A 21,247-nucleotide genomic window follows, 5' to 3' on the forward strand; every position below is an offset into this window, starting at 1 on the left:
CTCAGCAACATGCTTTTTGGATACTCTTAACCCTACTCTGCAGAGTAAAGACAGTGACAGAAGCCAAAAAAGAAACTTGCTGCAGATTTTACAATGAATACACAGCTTTATTTTCCAATATTACAAAAAACAGCCATTGAAATATTTACAAGACAAGACAAACACATAAAAGAAAAGTGGATATCAAAGCAATAACAGTAAAATCAGAGCTGCACTTGTGAGGTCCAAACAGTTAATGGACTATGCATTTGTGTCACCATTGCCCTTAAATATGAATATGGTTAAGTCTAAAGATCAATTCAAGCCATAACTTCATCTTGAGATATAAGCAAAGCTTATACTAGACAATGCAAACTCTTAGTCTAAGCTGCTAAAGGATCTGTCTTAAACACAAAACTAGAGCGTTAGAAAACTAGAGAGGAAAATTAAAAGTCTGAGTCCGAGTCCACGTTGTAGGTGACAGGTTTGCGGGCACGTGCAGGCTTATCTCGGGGTGCCACAACTACTGGAGCTGCAGCTTCCTGGTCTGAATTAAAGAAGCTGTCGTCATCGTCCCATTTCTTAGTTTTCTATGAGAAAGGATAGCATTTTAAGTAAAAAGAAGCTTAGACTCGAGATAAGACACATTTTTGTAATCAGAGTAAAAACCAACCTTGCCGCCTGCAGTTGTTTTACCCTTGAGGCGAGACATGAGGTTGCCAGAGTCGCTGTCAGAGTCATCGCTGATTTTCTGCTTGCGTTTCAGAACTGGCTTCGACTTCACAGCTTTCACTTCCCCCTCTGAGTCGCTTGAGTCAAATGAAGGCATCTTCTTGGTGGATTTTTGGGAGGACTTGTTAGAATTCGACAGAGCATCCAGGATGGACGGCTGCTTTGCATCTACAAGAAATTGTTGGGAAAGACAATGTTAACTATTTTGATGCTAAGCATATTGCATTTCCCCCCACAAATCTCAAATCCATCAGTCTTCTGCTTATCTGGGGTTGTCATGTAAGGCGCAGCCTAAGTATCCAACTAAGACAGCCCTCTCACCAGCAACATGTTCTAATTCTTCCTGGGAGATTCTGAAGCATTCCTGGGTTTAGAAGGGTTGTGTAAACCCTCCCGAAGCTCTGGGTCTACCAGGGGTTTCTTCACACTTCATCCCTTCTCTAAAACCAAGGTAGGACTACACTTTTTAAAGCTTGATGCTAGCTCAAACAAGCGTCTCAGAGTTCTGGCACCCATTGGTCCCAAAAGTTATCATTTTATCCCATCATAGTAAACAAAAATCAAAGCCACTCCTGAGATGCCTCAACCTCCCAAGTCTAGCATGTTTGATACCCCCCCATTCTCTACGTTTCATTTCACCACATCAGTAAAACTGAGCAGTTAAATAGATTGCAAATGTTTGCAGAAATATCTGCAGATATCAATATGTAGATAATATTGTCTATCTCTACCTTATATGAATGCAAAACAAGTGTGTTGCAGTTTTTATTTGTTCACTGTTCCTTGTTAATATATGCAGCACACCTCACCCGTAGTTTTCCCTAATAAAAAGGATTTCTCTGACTACCTGCAACCTTCTTTTTGGATGCAGCTTGTTTCTTCGCAGCAGGAGCTTTCTTGGGTGCAGCCTCTTTGGTTTTACGTTGAACTGGAGCCTTGGGTGCAGGTGCCTGATCCTCTGACTGAGCTGCAGAGTGATACAAACAGAAGAAAAAAGAAACCTCACACCCACACCCTTAAATTTATAAAGCTGATCACACAAATGGCTTGTAAAAAACTTACAGCTCGACTTGGTTTCAGATTTTTTCACTGTTGATTTACTTTTTGCAACTTTCTTCCTGCAAAGAAAAGACAAAGTTTCATTGAAGGTAAATAAATATCTGTCTGAAATACTTTTGTATATCGTCATACTCACGTTGGTTCTGGAGCTTTTGGAGGCGGGGCTGGAGGCTCCACATCGCTGTCAGCTGCGGTGCTTGGGTCTGGGATAAAGCTGACATCGTCATCATCGCTGATGACAGCTTTCTGTTTCTGGAGGTCCTTTTCCAAGTTATCAAACTCATCCTCGCTGTCAGACATGCTGTACTTTACGGCAGCTGAACAAACAAAATTAAGGATGTTGTTTTACTGGAGTCTTCCTAAATAGATAAGTAATCAAACTGTTGTTGCAAAGATGAGTTCTTGTTAAATGGAGATAAGAGTTAATTAGGCTCAGGAAATGAGCTGTATGAGTGGTTTTTTTACATAATCTCAGGCATTTCTGGAGTGATTACATCTCGTCTTGCAGCGTGAGCAAAAACACATTGGAAAGTAGGGATCTGCCAAGTCATGGTTTGAGTAAGCAAACATTGAAATCAGAGGACAGATCAGATGAGCCACATGTACCTTTAGTTCTGCGTTCAACCCGCTCTCTGGGAGCAACCACCTCTGCCATCTCTACTTCACTGTCAGACATGTCATCAAACTCGTCATCAGACCACATATTCTTCTTGGGCTTTTTGGAAACAGGTTTGAACTGAAGAGTGCTCTGCTTGCTGCTCTTTGATGCTCCTGCAGAAAAGCAAGTTTAAAGACATCTTTACCAAAAATTAAACATCATCACAGTAAGTCACAGTGCAGCATTTAAAAGGAGTGCTATCTGACATTCCATTATGTCACATATTATTCACAACGGTCATTTCTGTTTTAAATACTGGAAATATTCAGAAACTTTTACAGCAAGGTGCAGGGAACCAACACCCCCACCTCGCCAAATCTCTCCAGTCTGTGCTTATTCTACAAACATCCAGCAATAACATGTGCTTGAGGCAATTCTTAAAGAAATATGAGTCTATTGAATAAGCAAGCTGTTAAACATTTCTAAGAATCCTGATTTTTATCACATGGACTCGTGCTGTAATTTCTGCTGTAATTCTGAAACTAACGATGGGCGTTATAAACAGTTATGCTATCTTATCTCTGAGGCACAATATTCTTATGTAATGTGTGGTGAACTTGAAATATGTAACCAGTATGTTAACTTTTGCTGTCCTCATGCACTGACGGTTAAAAGAGGGGACAAATTTGTGAGATGCAAAAACCATATAGACAAAGCCCATAACAAAAAACAGGTATCTGAGTCCCAATGGTCCAAAAAACAGCCTGTAGTTGTTTTATGTAATTGACTTCCCACCCTGCATGGTGAATTTGCTGCCCTCTAAAAATCACTGCACCTTTTAGAACCAAGGCCTTCTGTTATAACCTCATCTTAACTTGCAAATTTAAATGTTCATACATTTTTAAAGCATGTCTTTCCTTGAGTCTTTCTGATAGTTTTGATATTGGAGAAGGGGGGTTTTCACCAGGGATGCATCAATGCACAAGCTTCGGTAAATCAGCGGATATTGGCCCTGATCACAAATATCCGACATCAGCAAATAAAGTGGTGTGAACAGATACCAGAGTTCAGTCTTTATCTGTTGTGTCAAATCACTGTAATGCTGGAACTGAGCATACCTTACTGTTTGAACAAATACAATTTTTTTTTTTCACTGGGAAGAAAAAATTAACTATCTGATCTGTTTTCATGGCTATGGTTTCCATGCCAAGCCCATGTAAAAATAAAGGTGGGCTTTTGTGTGTTTGCACTGAAGAGAGGCTTCACCCTAGCCACTCGGCCATAAAGCCCAGATCAGCGGAGGGCTGCAAAGATGGTTCTCCTTCTGGAACTCTGTCCAATCTCCACACAGCTCTGACAGGAACTGCCCGCTATGGAGCCTTCTATAGAGAGGTGTGTGCCTTTCCAGACCATGTCCAATCAATTCATTTTACCACAGGTGGACAAGGATCAAGATGTAGAAACATCTCAGCAAAGATAAAGAGAAATGGGAGGAACCTGAACTAAATTTCAAGTGCTGCTGCAAAGGGTCTGAATACTTTTGTCAATGTGAAATTTCAGGGGGGTTTTTTCCTACAAATTTGCCAACCCAGGATTAGATTTATCCGGAGTGAGTTGTTAGTGTCCATTCTCACCCGTGTCCTTTGCCTGAGTTTTAGCCTTCTTGTTGAGCCGTGCCGCCAAACTCATCTCCTCTCCCGGCTCTGCATTCTCTCCTTCTTCTTCGAACTCCATTTTCACCACCACATCTTCAGTCTGCAGTCAGAGAAATGATGCAAGTCATATTAGCATTTTTTCTTGTTGAGTAGCATGACTGATAACTCACGAGAACATACTAATCAATATGCTAAACAGAATTAAATGTTTAATGTGAATTTTTCAAATTTCAAAGTTCATACCTTGATATTTTTGCCTCTTTTGCCTTCTCCTTTCTTGAGAACAGCCTTCCTGTTAGCTTCTGCTTTCATGGTGCTGGTGACACGTGGGACAACGCGGCGACCCTGTGGTGTGGGCAAAGTCTCCTGCTTCACCTTCACAGATTTTCCTTTTCCAGCTCCCTTTTTAGTAGGAACAGCAGCGGCAGCCTCCTTCTCTTTTTGTTCAAACTTCTGCACACCGGAAGAAAACACGTTCACCGGTATATTTAAGATGGAAAAGTTCCAGAGAGAACTACCACAGAATGTAATCAGATTGCTTATTATATTGCCAGCCATCTTGTAAAGCCAAGGTAGACATACCATTATTAACAACAGAGAAGACCCTCTGCCTCAATTGTTCCTTGCAACTAGCAAGGAACAATTTTGAGTGAAATATAGAACTGAAGGTTGATAGTACCTCGAGTTCCTCAGAGAAAGCAGCAAGGTCTTCTTTCCACAGGTCTTCTGGAGACTTCTTCTTCAGGGTGTTCAGCTCTGTCAACTACATAACAGACAATAACAAATATGAGACTCTTTATATAGTCAAGATGAATCCAAAAGAAAAATGCAGCACAGCTGAACATCAAACCTTGTCATCCCTTTGTTTGCACAGCTCGTCCTTCTTTTCTTTGGTCAGGTACCACATGGGCATGCTCAGAAGGTAGTTATAGTCTGGCCCAGTGTTGGTTTCCTCTTGCTCCTTCTCCTCCTCTTCATTTTCATCCATTTCCTCTGCATCCTAAGAGCATGAACATAAAACTTGTTATTTTTCTGTATTAGCTGGTATAACTTGTTAATATTGGTGAATTTTAACAACAGGTTTCAAGTGATTCACCTTCTCTTGAGCCTGTTTCCAGGCTTTAACTGGATCAGAGTCGTAGCCCATCTCCTGCAGCATGCGGATCAGCTCCTTCTTTGGCTTGTTCTCTACAAGTAGTTGGATAATATTAGAACTTTTGATCATTTAAAATCTTTCCAGATCTACCAGAAAAAAAAATAAAAGTTAAATATACAAACTTTAAGATACATTTAGATGAAATCAATGGTTCTTACACACTTTTTCATACAAAATCTAAACCTTTTAGGGACCTTAGAAAAACATTAATACCACCTGTTTTTCCCACAGCAAACAGTCATAAATGAAAGGCAGGCAGTATTTCCCCATATACAAACATTTCGGATTTAACATGAGGCTTTTTGAATGTCAAATGGTATAAGGAAAAGATATTCTCTGGTTGTAAATACCAAAATTTGATTCTTTCTGGCCAATTTAATCCCTCTATTCTATGAGTATACGCTCATGTGCACTGGTATTTATCACAGAATATTTAGCAAGTGTGCCAAGCTGATTCTCAACAGTTTAATTATTAAAAAGTAGACTATTGCTTTTTGTCAGGAAAAGCCAGTCAAACCAAGGGTGGGCTGCAACCCTTCTTTGGTGCACAACATGGTAGCCTGGATGGTAGAAAACTGGACTAGTGTTCCACAACAGACCAAGGTTTATTAAGTGAGTAACATAAAATAAAATGGGGTTCTGGGGTCTAAAAAGGTATTGCTACAGCCTTTCTCCTACTTGCAAGTGATTTTCCAAGGATGTTCAGGAACCAAAAAGAGAAAAAGTTATACAAGGGTGTAATAAACCCAGTGATCACAATATAATATACACTATGATGGGGAGGAGGGGTAAAAGACTTGAGGCCTTGCAGGCAAAATTCTGGATGAAAAATCTGACTGTCTGCCTCCACACATGCAGCTCAAACAGATCTTGGTGCATTTGTGTTGTAATACTGTTGATCAAGAGCAGCCAAAAGCTGGTTCTGCCCTCTGCTGGTTAAAGGGTATTGCTACAGCCTTTCTTCTACTTGAAAGTGATATTCATATAAGCTTTTCATCTTTCTCATTGGTGCTGCTTCCAAATTAAGCAGTGAAACACTGAAAAGTTACTAACCAATGACAAGGGTGCCCTGAATTTTCTCCAAGATGAAGCGAGCCTGGTTGGAGAGTTTTGCGCTCTCAGCTCCCAGCATGCCAGCCAGCCAGTCTTTCCTCAGCCTGTAGTACTTCATTCTCAGCTCAAAGAACTCCTTCAGAATATCCTGCACAGACTCATACTTCCTCAGGCTGCCCACATGGTCGAACAGAACCTTCAAAGAAAAACAAAGTAATTAATGGTTTGACTACAGGTACAGGCTCTCTGGAATGCGGTTTCTGTGTCTAGTTGTTACCATAGAGTTGCAAGTAAGGGGGTTCTGAAGTTTGAAGACTTTGTGGAGGCCAGCAGCCTCGGCCTGCATCAGCTTCTCTTCTGTCATTTTGACCACAAAGCGGACAGTGGTGTCAGTGTGGTACTCCTTGTAGTCTGTGATCAGAGCCGGGACCTTCTCTGTGCCATTCAACATTGGCTCCAGCACGTTCTCCTTATAGACCTACACAAAACAAAATAACAGCATTTAAAATGGTCACAAAAGTACCTAAAATATAAAGTACTTACATTACTTACGACTGACCTGTGTCCAGGTTTTGACAGGCAACTCAGTGATCTCTATGGTGGTGGAGTCAATGATGGCAACCTCTCCATTGTTCAAGTACTGGTTGTCCATGATCTGATCAATCGTTCCTTTGAAGCCTTTGTAGCTTGGAAGCTAGAAAATAAACACTTAATATTCACACTGAAAAACAAGAACCAAAAAAACAAAATAAAACCATACAGAGCAATAAAAGGTCTTTTCATCCCTCACCATAGGCAGAGGGTCTTCTCCATTGAGCATGCGGTGAATATTAGCGACAATCTCCCGGATGTCAAAGTTGGGGATCTTGCTGGCCCAGCCAGTGCCGATGCCTTCACCACCATTCACCAGAACAATGGGGATGATGGGAATGTACCACTCAGGCTCAACACGCTGGTTGTCGTCATAGTTGTACTTCAGCAGGTTGTCGTCCACAGGTGGGAAAACAAGGCGTGCAAGAGGGCTAGAAAGGCATATTTGCAAGGTTTTTTTTTTAGTTCAGCTGCTGTGAAAACCACCAAATTACCTGCAATAAAATAAAGCATCCATTTATTCACAGTATGAATGGAGGGTGCTGACCTGAGCATGGTGAAAATGTATCGAGGACTGGCAGAGTCCTTTCCTCCATGCAGCCTGGTTCCAAACTGGCCTAGAGGCTGCAACAGGTTTAAGTTGTTGCTTCCCACAAAGTTTTGGGCCAAGCCGATGATGGTCATCATGAGAGAAGCCTAGAGAAAGAAGAGAGATGAGGAGATTAAGAGTTTTTATTTCTTGGGCACAGACTTTTCTGTTTACATGGAGATGTAATGTCTTATTTATGTGATGTAAAGGTCGCTCAATTGGTTTTGTGCTCTGTGTTTTGTGTGGATGGTATGATGTTGCAAGACGCTGTACTGATGCCATCATATCTTACTGATGGTACAAGTCAAAGGTCTCAGGGGAGTGCGCAAAGATTTGCACTGAGGTTTTCATAGTAGGATTTGCACAAATTAATTAAAACCATGATGAAACACTTTTTAAATAGTTTATAAAATGTCTACAGGCAAGAAAAAGATTTGAAAACCTTTTTCCTTTGGGTTATATTTATGAAACAACACAAAATTATTATTAAAAAGAGTATATAGATTTTTTTACAGTAATGGATCTTTTGTCTTCTGTGTGGGTCATTTAGGGCTGCTCAGCTTTTATTTGATATAATTAGGGGAACTATTGCTGTAGGAAACCATTTAAGAAGTGATGAACCTAGTAATCAAACCCACTCATAGAACATAAATAAGTTTACCTTTTAAAAAACTCAGAGAGTGACAGTGTAAACATATTTTGAAGATGTATTTCCATCTCACCTCTCCATGGTGGTAAGCAGACATCTCAGCCACAGAACCGGCCAGCTGGGCCACCTTCACCTCACGCTTGTCGTTCCTCTTAAGGCAACAGAACACCACTTTTCTCTGGCCTGGCTTTAGACCTGACAAACACACAAACACAAATTAGACTCCTTTGTACCCAACAGGTTTACTCAATAGTAAAACAATACATAAAAGAAATTTTCTTGTTAATTTTTTTCGCACCATCCACCAGGCAGGGGAGTGACCTCTCATTGTCGGAGTTGGAGAAAAGAACCAGCTCCTTGTTGACAAATTCATTGTAGGAGAGGAACTTGGTGGACTGACCATACAGGTACTCCTATGAACAAAAAACAAAATCAAGAAGAGTTTAACATATAGTAGTCTTAACTATTAACATGAATTTCACAACATTTTAAGGCATTACCTCTGGCAGGTTGTGCTCCCTGCGCTGACGCCTATTCATCATGAAGTTTGTCAGCCACTCCTTCCTCTCATCAATTTTCTTTTTGCTAAAGGCCTTGGGAAATAATAGATATGTGAATCTTTATTAAAGACAGACAACTGTATCACCATGACAAAAAATATAGTTTAAAACATTAATTTTTAGCTGATCTCTGCTCATTGAAAAAATAGCCAAACATAATAGTACGAAATCTTACAAGGGTTATAGCCTCATCATCTTCAGGGCCACAGTACTTGAATGGAATTCTGTGTCTCTGCATATCAGAGAAGTACTCCTTGGCTTCCTGCGATGTGCTAGTTCCCAAACCTGGAAGGATGACAGAAACAAAGGAAGAGACTCTGTTAGATAAATAGCAATTCAGTGAACCAGTATATTACAACCATGACAGGAACCGGGTCTGAAGGGTTGCTTACTTGTCACTTTTTACTACCACACAGGGGTTTAGAACAAACCTTTGTAGTATTTGATTTTCCAAGATTTGATGTTGGACTGGCTTTCCTTCCATTCATTGAACTCAGGAATACTGTAGAAGGAGAGCTGATTTTTCTTGTGAGTTGCCTTGAGAGCAGGAAATAAGACAGTTCATATGTTAGGATATATGACTCTTTAAAGTATAAAAAACAACTAATATCAAAGGGAGATCAAGAAGTTTTATTTCTAAATTAGTTACAGAATATTACTGGATTATAAGCTAACTGCAGCCAAAACAGCATTCTAGAGTTTAAACAGCAGATGGCAGTGTTGCTGCAAGATTGAGTTAACTCGGGAGCTAAAAATCTCCTTTATTCCACATTTGTTGTTATTCTCCCACAGCATCTTGTCACTTGTAATATTCTTTCCATTAAGCTATGTAAAACATGTCTTAAAAACCTACATATACTTTTAAAGTCATACCTTGATGATGGGAGTGATGAACTCTTCAAGGAAGTTGTGACGCAGCAATGATGGCCAGTTGTGGTGGATGAAGTTGATAAGGAGACCCTTAATGTGAGAGCCATCTTGATCCTGGAACAATCACAAAAATACAGTCAAAATTCTGCACATTTATTGGTCTATCATTGATACCGTTTTGTATTTTGAATGGCACTATGCAATTTCAATCCAATAGAAAGTGTTGTTAAAGAAAAAATGATTAGAAACAAACAGCTGGCACACCTGATCTGTCATGATCATGATCTTGCCATAACGCAGAGTCTTGAGGGATTCTGGGTCACTGTAGTTTTTCTTGTACTGAAGGCCCAGGATCTTTATGATGTTGTTGATTTCAGCATTCTCCATAATCTAACAATGAAGATGAGCACATTTTATTTATAGCTCTTTGTCACATATTTCAGACCTAAAATGCTTACCATGGTTTCTCAAAGTGAGCCCCTTGCATGTTTAAGGTTTTTTTATTACAGATCAATAGAAAAAACCAAGTCAATCTATTGAACACCAGCAGATCTACTGACAGAATTTATAGCCGGGCATAACCTGTTTGAGTGAGGCCTCCCGCACATTCAGCAGTTTTCCTCTGAGAGGGAAGACACCATAGTGATCCCTTCCAACCACTCCCAACCCAGACACAGCCAGTGTCTTGGCTGAGTCTCCCTCAGTGAGGATCAGTGTGCATCTGCTGGAGTTCTTCCCACCTGTCAGAGAAAACAGATTCCTCATTATTATGGCAAACAAACAGCTCCCTTAGGAACATTAGAAAAAGAGGTTTAAACACAATACCTGCATCGTTGGCATCATCCAGCTTTGGCACCCCTTTGATCTTGGTGTGTTTAACAGCTGAGCATTTCTTGTTGAGTTGGGTCTGAGCCTTGAACTTTACCCAGTTCATGATGCTTTCCACAATCCCACAGCTTGTGGCCTTTAGGAAGTTGAAAATAAAAAGCAATTAGTGGAAGCTTAAGATTATTGAGTTAAAAGAGGCAATGCCAGTGTTGTTTTGACTCGTACCTGTTTGATGAACTTGTCACCGAGAGGACAAGTGGAGCCAAAGCTCTTCTGTTGCAGAGTCATGTTCTCTTTGGTCTGAGAGTCAAAAGTCGGGTTTTCAATCAGACAGTTGACAAACAGCCACATGTGATTCTTCACCTGAAAAAAACATACACAGGAATACTCAGATTAAGATCATCAAAAATTCCACATCATTTGTGTTTAAATGTTCTGTTACCCTTCATTTTGAATAACAGTATCAAAAATTGGTAAAACTGAGAAAGTGCATGTTTTTATAAGTCAGGTGCTTAGAAGAGAATCCTCTGATAACAGCAAGCAAGCTCCCACTGAAATATCACCTCTGTATTTGTTAAATTGTCAAACAGTGTGTTGTAGTTTACCTGCCATTTTTATTGATAACTGAAAACGAGGTCTTTGCACATGGAGCCTGTTTCTCACCACCAAAAATTGCTGTACTTGAGAGAGAAATATGATCTTCTTCTAATCCTGTTTGCACAAGTCGTTTAAATGGATGATTGATTATTCAGAGCAGCAGCTGCAGCTCCCTTTTCATTCACTTTCTCTCTCTTGAACTGAAACCCCACTTAAAACAGTGATTTGCCCATTTATCTCGTAGATATCAACCATGGAACAAAATAATTACGGCCCAAATCCGTTATCACAGCCACATAAAGACTGAACTGAAAAGCTGCACTCTCAGCACAGAGCTATAACACACAGGCTTGAGCTGAATAAAATTCTGTCAGGAGTGGACAGATCAACTCTTGCTGTACAAAACTATTTGCCACATTTTTTGTATTTCTGAAGCGAGTACAAAAATAAGTGCATCAGACTAGGGCTGAACAATTTGGGAAAATACCGGACAGAGATGTTATTTCCCCCCAATATTGCAATTGTGATTTAACATGCGACCATGCAAGTCCCTCAAGAAAAAAAGCAATGATTTATTCAATACTATAACAAACACAATACTTGGTGGATTAAAGTAGAACAATTTTGAAACTAGAAAAGCACCCACAGAGCGCAGACCTCCGCCATCAGCCCTATCTCCCTATTTCTAGTGAAGAATCCTTTAACAACATTCCTGGATCCAGATGGTGATCCGGATCACTCCCAAACTCTTATTCGCAGATTACTCCCTCCCCGGTGGGGTAGACACGGTGAGGCAAAGCCCTGGCTTCGCTACGCGTGGAAGTCATGGCAGAGGGTGAATATTTCGCTATTCCTCCCAGCATTGTGAGTATACTTGCTACAATCCGCTGTCTTTCTCTCTGTTATGCTCCAGCTCGTCTCCTCGACTGGGCAGTGTCTTTCATTTGATATGAATTGTTGTAGTGAAGGGAATTGTTATTTTCGGTATTTCTTAGGTTCAATCTACATTTTGATAAATTGTCTGGTCCGACATCAGACTCGGTGTGCAAGGTTTGAGTGCATGAGATTTTGTATTGGATTAAAAAAAAGCATGAAGTGCATGAGAAACACATCTGAAAAGAGCAGACTGAAAGACATTACCATTAGACAAGACATTACCATGGTACTGAAACCAGTATCAACATCATTTTATTTTTAGTATCATATTTTACAATTCTGATTTGATTAAACCCTAACTTAGGCCATCATTACACACAAACAGTCCTCTGAAAACCTAATCATTTTTCATTTTCAAATTAGTTCCCTGCTAAGGCAGTAAGGTTTTAATAAGAACAGCTAGAAACAAGAATCCACAAAGGACAAATAAAAAACATCTGGTACACATGCCAGGCCAGTTATTGGCATTGTGACTTTGTAATGATCCAACATGGGCATGCAAACATACTTTTACAGAAAGATGAAGGGTCAAACACAAAAATATCTAAAAGGATTGACATTAATAAGGGTTTCTATTCCAGGCTGCATGCAGAAAATTAGATATTGAATTAAATTCTAGTTTATACGCTACTGGCATTGTTTAACAAGTTTGTGCTGATTGTAGAATAAAAAATGTAACAATGTAGTAAAAAAAATGGCAGAAGTATTTCTTACTGTAGTATGAGAATATAGCTTTCTTAGAGAATTTGGAGAATATGAGGAAAAGGACCTCAGTTTGTGTTTTAAGCTACCATAAGGTAGTTTAAATTGCAGGATCTTTTTGTGTAAATGACCTAGAGTTGCCATACCACAGTCTTAAGTACCTTATTTTTGTTTTACAAATTTTGCACTTCAGCTCCAACTACAGACACAGCTGAGCTTGAGGATTCACTGACAGCTCAGCACCAAAAGATCTTGCATGGTTTCAAAAGAATCTGAAGTGTGATTTAAATAAAATTGAAAGAACATACACAGAAAAACTTACTTACAGCCTCAGGGTCAAAATGAAAATGTTAAAAGCTACAAAATTTAGTACCTCGTAGCTTGCATTCAAGACTTTTTAATACATTCTAAAGTTTTAATTTTCACTAAATACATCTTTCTACTTTTAATACTTTTAAAGACCCCGCGGACACTCTGCTATTCACAGTGGATCTGAAGTATAAAGAGTAAAATTCAAGAGAATGTCAAGTAAGAGCGAGCAGCAAACAGAACTTGGCAGTTCATCATTGCTGTATTTCACCTAGTTGCCTTACTATTGACTCAAAGCATAAGGTGCATCAGCAAATAGTGTCCATTTCTCAGAAGGAACTATTTACTCCTGAATCACATGAGGAGACAACCATTTTAAAAACATCCCATCCTTTAATTTTGAACAAGTTCTTTTATGGGGCACCCAAACCACTATTGTTGTGTAAACAAACTAATCTTGTGTTAAAGACCTCAGACATGTAAACAATACATTAGTTTTATCACTGCTATCAAAAGTTGTGTGAAGTAACAAAATGTGAGTGTACCTGGAAGGGCTTGACAGCCACTCCAGCTTTGTTCTTCTTCTTCACCACTTCGATGATCTTGGCAATGACCTGGTCAGCCACATAGTCGATGTGCCTCCCTCCCTGAGGTCCAGAACACAAACAGAAGATCTCATTAACAGAAGAAATATCATAAGTCTTAATCACAGTGACACAAAGTGGCCGGGAGAGCAGCCAAACTTGTACTTAGCTGGCAGAGAACCCTCGTCTGCTGCTTCAGTCAGCCTAAAAATGACTTCATAGCTGCTCTAAGATTTAATTTCAAACATGGCTGACGACATAAGATAGATTAAAATTGGCATCCAGAATTCCAGCACTTATAGAATTAAATAATCGGTTTGGCAGGGCAGTCATAACACAAGCTCAATCCGTCATTCTGATGCACATAAATATACACTACAAATTCATTATAAAAGATGTAATCCTCTTTGACATTACCTTGGTGGTGGCAATACTGTTGACGAAGCTGACTTGCTGGAAACCTTTCTCACTCATGGTGAGGCAGACCTCCCAGCGCTCGTTGACAACCTCATGGACCACAGTTAGGGGATTACCAACCTCATCGACTTTGTCCTTCAAATACAAGTCCACATAGTTTCGGAAACCCGTGACCTAGAATATGAGAGCAGTCTGATTAGAACCAATGGCAAAACTGAACCTCTGAAGATTTTATATTAATCAAAACATTTTGGAAAATAATAAACTGCAATAAGTTTGTATAATGTGAGTTCCCAACAACTACATCATAGTTATGCATAAGTTAAGGATGTATAATCTAAACCTCAAAAATGTTGGTGAAATATGAAGTTGTTTCAATGCTTTCAAAAAAATATTATTTAATCAATCCATACATTTTCTTCTAAATACTTATAGATGTTTTCAAAGACATATTTGGTATTTCCTGATTACATAGGACAGGCTGAAAATGAGAGACGAAAAAGAGAAACACTGTAACTTACTGGCAGCTTCTTGCCGTTTAAGTACACACGAACACCCTTGGCAGCTCCGCCAATGTCATAGGCCCTCCTGGTCATCAGAGCCACTGTGTCTTTGTCAAGGATGCTCATTTTAAACTTAGGCAGGTCAGGCCTGAAGGTGATGCAGGTGAACTCCTCTCCATCAAAGGAAGTGATTTTTGCATCCCCTGCTCTTCCCATGTTGTCATACCAAGTCTAGTGAATGAAACAGACATGATTTTAACACACATTACCCACTTTAAGCATTACAATAAAAAACAAAGATGATTTAAACTTGGTCATACCTGCTTGAAGCATTTCTTTGATTCTTTACAGGCTGTCTCGACAGTGAATTTTGTGCTGAAGATATTGCAGAGCTTAGCACCATATCCATTACGTCCACCTGAGGAAAACATTTTGCAGCTTAAATGTAAGCTAAAATGTAGGTATCGATCCATTTACTGAAATACTTCTGATGTATTCACAAATATACACAAGCACAATGAGGCCATATTTACATTTTATGGAATACCTGGGCTATATTTTCACAGTAGACTTGCACCATGTGTTATTGGGATTATATATAAATATTATCATTTATTATATTATGACAGTAAAAGACATTTTGTTGTATTTGTAACAGTTAGACTGCACTTAAAAGTCAAACTCTTAACTCTATGGGAAAGTCTTTTTCAGCTGTTTTATTCATCTGAAAAATCTCAGTTATGAAAACTACAGACATAAAACCCTTTCAAAAATGTAGAACTTTCCTATTTCAACCTTATAAATAGATTATTGATCAGTTTAATAACAAATTTGTCTCCAGGCTCCCACTTTGTCTCACCAGTGACTTTCTTCTGATCGTCATTGTAGTTACTGGATGTAAGCAGTTGTCCAAAGATAAGAGCAGGCACATAGACCTTTTCCACCTTGTGCTCCACCACAGGAATACCCTTCCCATTGTTCCACACACTAATAGTGTTGTTTTCACTGAAAGAATAGAAATATACATATTAACGACATGCTATTATATCGCCAAAGAGAGCAGCTGACCAGGAAATGAGTTGGGGCTATGAGTCGAAACATTTTAGGCTCAGTGTAATGATTTAGTAATAATTTATATCACTCACACATCAATGTTGACCTTGATAAGGGACATGCTCTTATCCCTCTGCTTGTTGTCAGCTGCATTTACTGTGAGCAGAAAACAAAAACATTTTGCTTTAGTATGGCAAATATGGAAACATTTTATCTATTCACATGTACTGCTATTTACTCACCAAGGATCTCATCAAAGATCTTGTAAAGCCCAGGAACAAATGTAATGTCACGGCAGTTCAGTCCAACATCCTCATCATACACCCACATTTGCTGAGGAAAGAGAACAACAAGTTACATCTCAGACCACAGATATATTTATAAGTTTTAATTTTGTTAAATGATGCTACATCCCACACCTCTGTAAGGACAGCATTCTTTAGAAAATACTGAAAATGGCCTACCATCAACTAAACTCTTTGAGCTGAACACAATGACTTAAACACTAAAAGAGGCCAAAAGCAGGTTTGCAGTGTGACAACTAACCTGGGTGACGGGCTCAACAGAGCCTATGTAGGAGTCTGGTCTGAGCAAAATGTGCTCCAACTGAGTCTTCTTTTGATAGATCCTCTCAACTGACAGCCGCTTTGGATCTTTCTTTGTCTTCTCCACTGGCTTGTTTTCAAAGAAGCTCTGTTGACAATAACACAGGGTTATAATTCCAGTGGATATCCATGCAATGCAGTCCAAAACACATAAAGGCTCCCTTTTTACATGTGTTATATGTATACCCACTAGCAGGGCTGATAAATATGGACAAAAAGTATTTCTATATAAATAAAATGTACCTACTTTGAATAAAATACACAAAAAATCCCCATATAGACCAAAGATTTCAAAAAGATTATCTTGTGGTCAGTTTTTGATCTTGCACAGGATAAAATGTTTTTTGGCTGTAAATTGTATGCAGGTTAATTTCTTCTTTTGCAAAGACTTTTAATTTTTCTGTTTAACTTTTGGTGATGGTATAATTTTTAATTTTAGATTTAATTATAAATTTAAATTGGTGAGGTTTTCACTTCTTTGTAGCACTTTCAGGGTTGTTGTTTTTTTATAAATAGAAGCTATGTCTCATGCCCAAGTGTCAGTAAAACTGCTTCTGGATACCATGAATTTCCATCAGAAAAAAGTTCCATGTATTTAGTTGATCACTGTTAGAAGTTTTGACTGAAAACAAAGCTACTAACAGACAAACATATCGATGTAAACAACTGTTTAAAAAAATAAATGTCTTTAAAAAGTGCTCCATTCTCCAGGATTCCCCATAGACTGACCAATAACATCAGCACAGTCCATGGATGGATGTGAATCTACTTATCTGTGTATGTTCAAAAGAATCCCTTAAAGTTGCCGATTAAAGAATTTACTTTGCTGCTTAGGAAAATTAAGACATGTTTGAACTCGGATATCGTGATGGAAGACACAAACAGGACAAATTTAGGTATTTGCTGAGCCAGTGTTTACCACAGTCAGACACCATGGTTCTCTTAGATGGCCCGGTCTTAAAATAAAGTTAGTTAAATCGACATATTACCATAAAAGCTGATGTTGAATGAATGTGACGTTATGTATGAAGTCTTCGAAAAATATGTGACTAGTCGTTAGATAAAGGATGAACGTTGGAGCGAAATGGTGAAGGGCCAAAACATCGCCATGGTCTCAAAAAGCGGATGTTGCAGTGTGCATGAAGGGAATGTAATTATGCGAAAGACAGTTGTACTTAGTAGACAATTTGTAATACATATGTGCGTTTTAGCATCACTTATGGAGATGTCATTACAATTATAGTTATTGTATAGTTAACGGGGCGTCGTCTGAAGTTGTACTGAACAACGGTAGCTTGCTAACAGTGACTTTTGCTAAGTATCACTGTAACGTTAGCCAGACACAGCACGAAAACACTTCTAAAGATGATAAATGTCGAAGTGACAAAGTTACCTTCAATGGTTCCGCCATTTTTCTTCTCTTTTTTTGAAAATCCCTAGGACCTGGGGTGACTTAAAATACGTTTAGTGTCAATTCTAGCTGAATAACTGCTCCCTGACTGCTCTAAAACGTTTCGTCGCTCCTCTTTGAAAATTCGAAACTTGGAGAAAAACCGCTCGCGCCAGTTACACTGACCAATCAGAGAGCGGGTTTCTTCTTCGCCTGCTTTGTCCACTCAGTGACTTTACACTGCCTACTGCCATCTACTGTACCGGAGTATGCAGCGTCATTTTTTTTTTTTTTTTTTTTTCAGACTGTAAACAATCTACATTTCCCATTTTTCAAACAAACAAGAAAGATAGAAGGAACTATTAATCATTGCTTAAAATATTTTTCATATTTTCATATAACAAACATATTTGATATTACACAAAGATAACCCGAGGAAATACAAAATACCATTTTTAAATGATTTATCAAGGGGGAAAGGCCATACAAACCTGCCTGGCCCTATTCTTGGCATCAGAAGCTAAAGTTGTAGCACATTCTTTGGAAAGCCGAGCTCATCTTTACTTGCCATACCCAGGCCTGATTACATACAGAATTACGAGTGCCTAGCCTACCAAAATTACTCCCAGAGCATATCTACAACTCATCCAGGAGGTCACAAAAGAACCTAGAACAACATCTAAAGGCCTGACCTAATCAAAGTCCGGACTAATATCTAATTGAGATGCTGTGGCATTACCTTTAACAGGTTGTTCATACTCGAAAACCCTTCCTATATTGCTGAATTACAACAATTCTGTCAAGAAGAGAGGGCCAAAAGTCCTCCAAAGCGATGTGAAAGAGTCATTGCCAGCTTGTTTGCAGTTGTTGTTGCCAAGGATGGCACAGCAGCTATTAGGTTAAGGAGGCAATTATTCTTTCTCATAAGGCCAGGTAGGTTAAGATGGCAGCCCCCCCCCGATAAATGAAATCATCATTTAAAAACTGCATTTTGGATTTACTCAGATTATCTTGGTCTAGTTTTGAAATTGGTTTGATGGTCTGTAATATTCAAGTGTGACAAATGTGAAAAAAAGAAATTATGAATGGAGCAAATATTTTTTCATGATACTGTATTTCTTTTCAGTGGAAATGCTAAGACACTGACCTGTGCTGACAGAAAGCCGATCAGTTCTTTGTGCTTTCTAGTTATGGTATGCACTTATTTTACATGTTTGATATTAACTTCACTAACTAACTTACTAACTCCTAACCCTTTTATTAGGGATGGGCAAATGAATTGGTTTAACATCAGTGATATCAGCCTTCTCGCAGACATGGCATTCAATGAGGCATGAACCTTTTATTTGCTACTGTTTCTTTTTTGTGTGGTTTGTATTTAACACCAGTATAGAGGCCATCTTCCTGCTGATTAAGACATTTTTAAAATCAGGCCCGTTGAACAAACTGAGCTGTTTTTATAGTCAAACATATGAGAAATTGTTGACGTGTCTATACAAGTCTATACACCGCTTTCCACATTATTAAGCAAATTACATTTTTCTTGTATTTTCCTTAATATTAATGCAAATGACAGTCAGAGTATTTTTCAAGTCATCAGCCGTTAGAGCATAATTCAAATGTTTTTGAACAAACTTCATAATGACAACCATTATTTTTTTTTTAAATAAAAACCTCAAAATGCACTGTTCCACATTGTTAAGCAGGCCACAGGTTTCAGCAATATAGGAAAGAAAAAGGATCTCTCTGCTGCCGAAAAGTGTCAAATACTGTAATGCCTTGGACAGGGAATGAAAACATTAGATATTTCATGAAAAATTAATCATGATCATTGTACTATGAAGGAATTTGTGGCTGATTCAGAGCACAGACGGGTTCGTGCAGATAAAGGCATAATGAGGAAGGTTTCTGACAGACAAATTTGTCAGATTAACAGAGCAGATACTAAAATGCCCTCACAAAGCAGCAAACAAGTATTTGAAGCTGCTGGTGCCTCTGGAGTCCCACCAACCTCAAGGTGTAGGATCCTCCAGAGGCTTGCAGTAATGCATAAACCTACTATTCGGCTGCCCGATCCAATGCTCACAAGCAGAAATGGTTGCAGTGGGCCCAGAAATACATGAAGACTCATTTTCAAACAGTCTTGTTGACTGATGAGTGCCGTGCAACCCTGGATGGTCCAGATGGAGGAGTAGTGGATGGTTGGTGGATGGCGACCATGTCCCAATAAGGCTATGACATTAGCAAGGAGGGGGCGGAGTCCTGTTTGGGCCGGATTCATGAGGAGAGAGCTGGTAGGCTCCTTTAGGGTCCCTGAAGGTGTGAAAATGACCTCAGCAAAGTATGTAGAGTTTCTGATTGACCACTTTCTTCCATGGTTAAAAAAAAAAAAAAAAAGAAGAGCAGTGTCTTCTGTAGCAAAATTTTCTTCATGACAATGCACCATCTCATGCTGCAAAGAATACCTCTGTGTCATTGGCTGCTATGGGCATAAAAGGAGAGAAACTCATGGTATGGTCCCCATCCTCCCCTGACCTCAACCCTATTGAGAACCTTTGGAGCATCCTCAAACTAAAGATCTATGAGGGTGGCAGCCAGTTCACATCAAAACTGCAGCTCTGGGAGGACATTCTGATATCCCGAAAAGAAATTCAAGCAGAAACTCTCCAAAAACTCACAAGTTCAGTGGTTGCAAGAATAGTGAAGGTGATATCAACAAAGGGCTCCTATGTTGACATGTAACTTGGCCTGTTAAGATGTTTTTGATTGAAATAGCTTTGATTTCAGTGAATATGACTTCCTAATGCTGTAAATTTAATGAATGACCATTTTCAGTTCTTTACATCCCATAACATTTTTAAAACTCTGCATAAGAATGTGGAACAGTGCATTTTGAGGTTTTTATTAAAAAAAAAAAAATAATGGTTATCATTATGAAGTTTGTTCAAAAACATTTGAATTATGCTCTAACAAATGATGACTTGAAAAATACTCTGTCATTTACATTAATATTTAGGAAAATAAGAGGAAAATATCATTTTCTTAATAATGTGGGAAGCAGTGTACATGGGATATTCCTGGATAAGACATTTCACCTGTAATGTTTGCAATGTGTTTATTTCATGAAAGTAACTGTAAGAAATTATATATGAATAAAGATAAACATTTATTTTTTAACTTTTAAAATTGTGCCGGCAAATCACATCTCTTCTGTTCTGACAAAGGCAGCGTCTCAGGGTTGTGGTCTGCAAGAGGGGGGTGTCTGAGATCTGTGGTCTGCACCCAGACCTCTCGTCATGCTGGGACCTGAAGAAAAGTTAGAATACTGGCAAAGAAAGAACAAGAAAAGGAACTGCATATGACCTCCCTAAAATGACTTGTTAACTAGCCCTTTTCAACTGAATTCAAGGCTGATCTGATCCCAGCTTTGGAGGTGGTAATTAGCCAGAAGAATAGTGCAAATGATACTGATTCATGTTTGATGTTGATCTGGTCTGGGGAGAGGCCTGTAATTAAGCCTATGAGGGTCCCAGTCATTTCTCTGCATGGTCATATCACAACACTGGGTACATGAAAGAAGTGTAAACTGCATAGCTAATATGTTTTAATTTGGAGTTTGAGTAGTTACTTATTTGAAAAAAATCGATATTTTTCATTGGTAAAAAGTGACACTGAAAAGTGCTTCTACTTCAGCTACTGATGCCAAACAAGAAAAGCCATAAGCAGGTAGTGCCCCCACCAAAAATACTAAAGTACAGTATGTATTTTTGTCAAATCTATTTAAATTTTCCATATTTGTGTTGATTTTTAATGGTATTTCAAGGTATTGATG

The 21,247-nt window shown here is 38.9% G+C and overlaps 1 protein-coding gene across 1 annotated transcript; it reads right to left on the reverse strand.

Annotated features, from left to right (window-relative positions):
- Positions 1 to 86: 86 nt before the first annotated feature.
- Positions 87 to 17,553, reverse strand: top2a (DNA topoisomerase II alpha). Its single transcript, XM_041816401.1, has 35 exons — positions 17,419 to 17,553; positions 15,967 to 16,113; positions 15,663 to 15,753; positions 15,513 to 15,576; positions 15,227 to 15,372; positions 14,688 to 14,785; positions 14,386 to 14,598; positions 13,865 to 14,038; positions 13,409 to 13,510; positions 10,545 to 10,682; positions 10,317 to 10,455; positions 10,074 to 10,231; positions 9,756 to 9,881; positions 9,495 to 9,605; positions 9,053 to 9,158; positions 8,797 to 8,906; positions 8,562 to 8,654; positions 8,360 to 8,474; positions 8,135 to 8,256; positions 7,371 to 7,519; positions 7,023 to 7,254; positions 6,792 to 6,926; positions 6,510 to 6,710; positions 6,233 to 6,428; positions 5,120 to 5,211; positions 4,874 to 5,023; positions 4,703 to 4,786; positions 4,267 to 4,476; positions 4,003 to 4,123; positions 2,377 to 2,541; positions 1,907 to 2,087; positions 1,774 to 1,829; positions 1,559 to 1,678; positions 653 to 879; positions 87 to 569 (listed from the first exon to the last, which is right to left on the reverse strand). Exons 1-35 carry the CDS (start codon positions 17,434 to 17,436, stop codon positions 426 to 428), a joined length of 4,734 nt encoding a protein of 1,577 aa, XP_041672335.1. The 5' UTR covers positions 17,437 to 17,553; the 3' UTR covers positions 87 to 425.
- Between the last annotated feature and the right edge of the window lie 3,694 nt (positions 17,554 to 21,247).

The sequence above is a fragment of the Cheilinus undulatus genome, linkage group 20 (genome assembly GCF_018320785.1).
Source record: "Cheilinus undulatus linkage group 20, ASM1832078v1, whole genome shotgun sequence".
NCBI lineage: Eukaryota > Metazoa > Chordata > Actinopteri > Labriformes > Labridae > Cheilinus > Cheilinus undulatus.

Excerpts from the sequence above, each read along its gene's own strand:
- top2a (XM_041816401.1), bottom strand. Across the intron at positions 8,257-8,359 it reads ACTCCCCTGCCTGGTGGATG|GTCTAAAGCCAGGCCAGAGA; the intron begins GTGCGAAAAAAA and ends TGTGTTTGTCAG. Across the intron at positions 5,024-5,119 it reads GGAAACAGGCTCAAGAGAAG|GATGCAGAGGAAATGGATGA; the intron begins GTGAATCACTTG and ends TCATGCTCTTAG.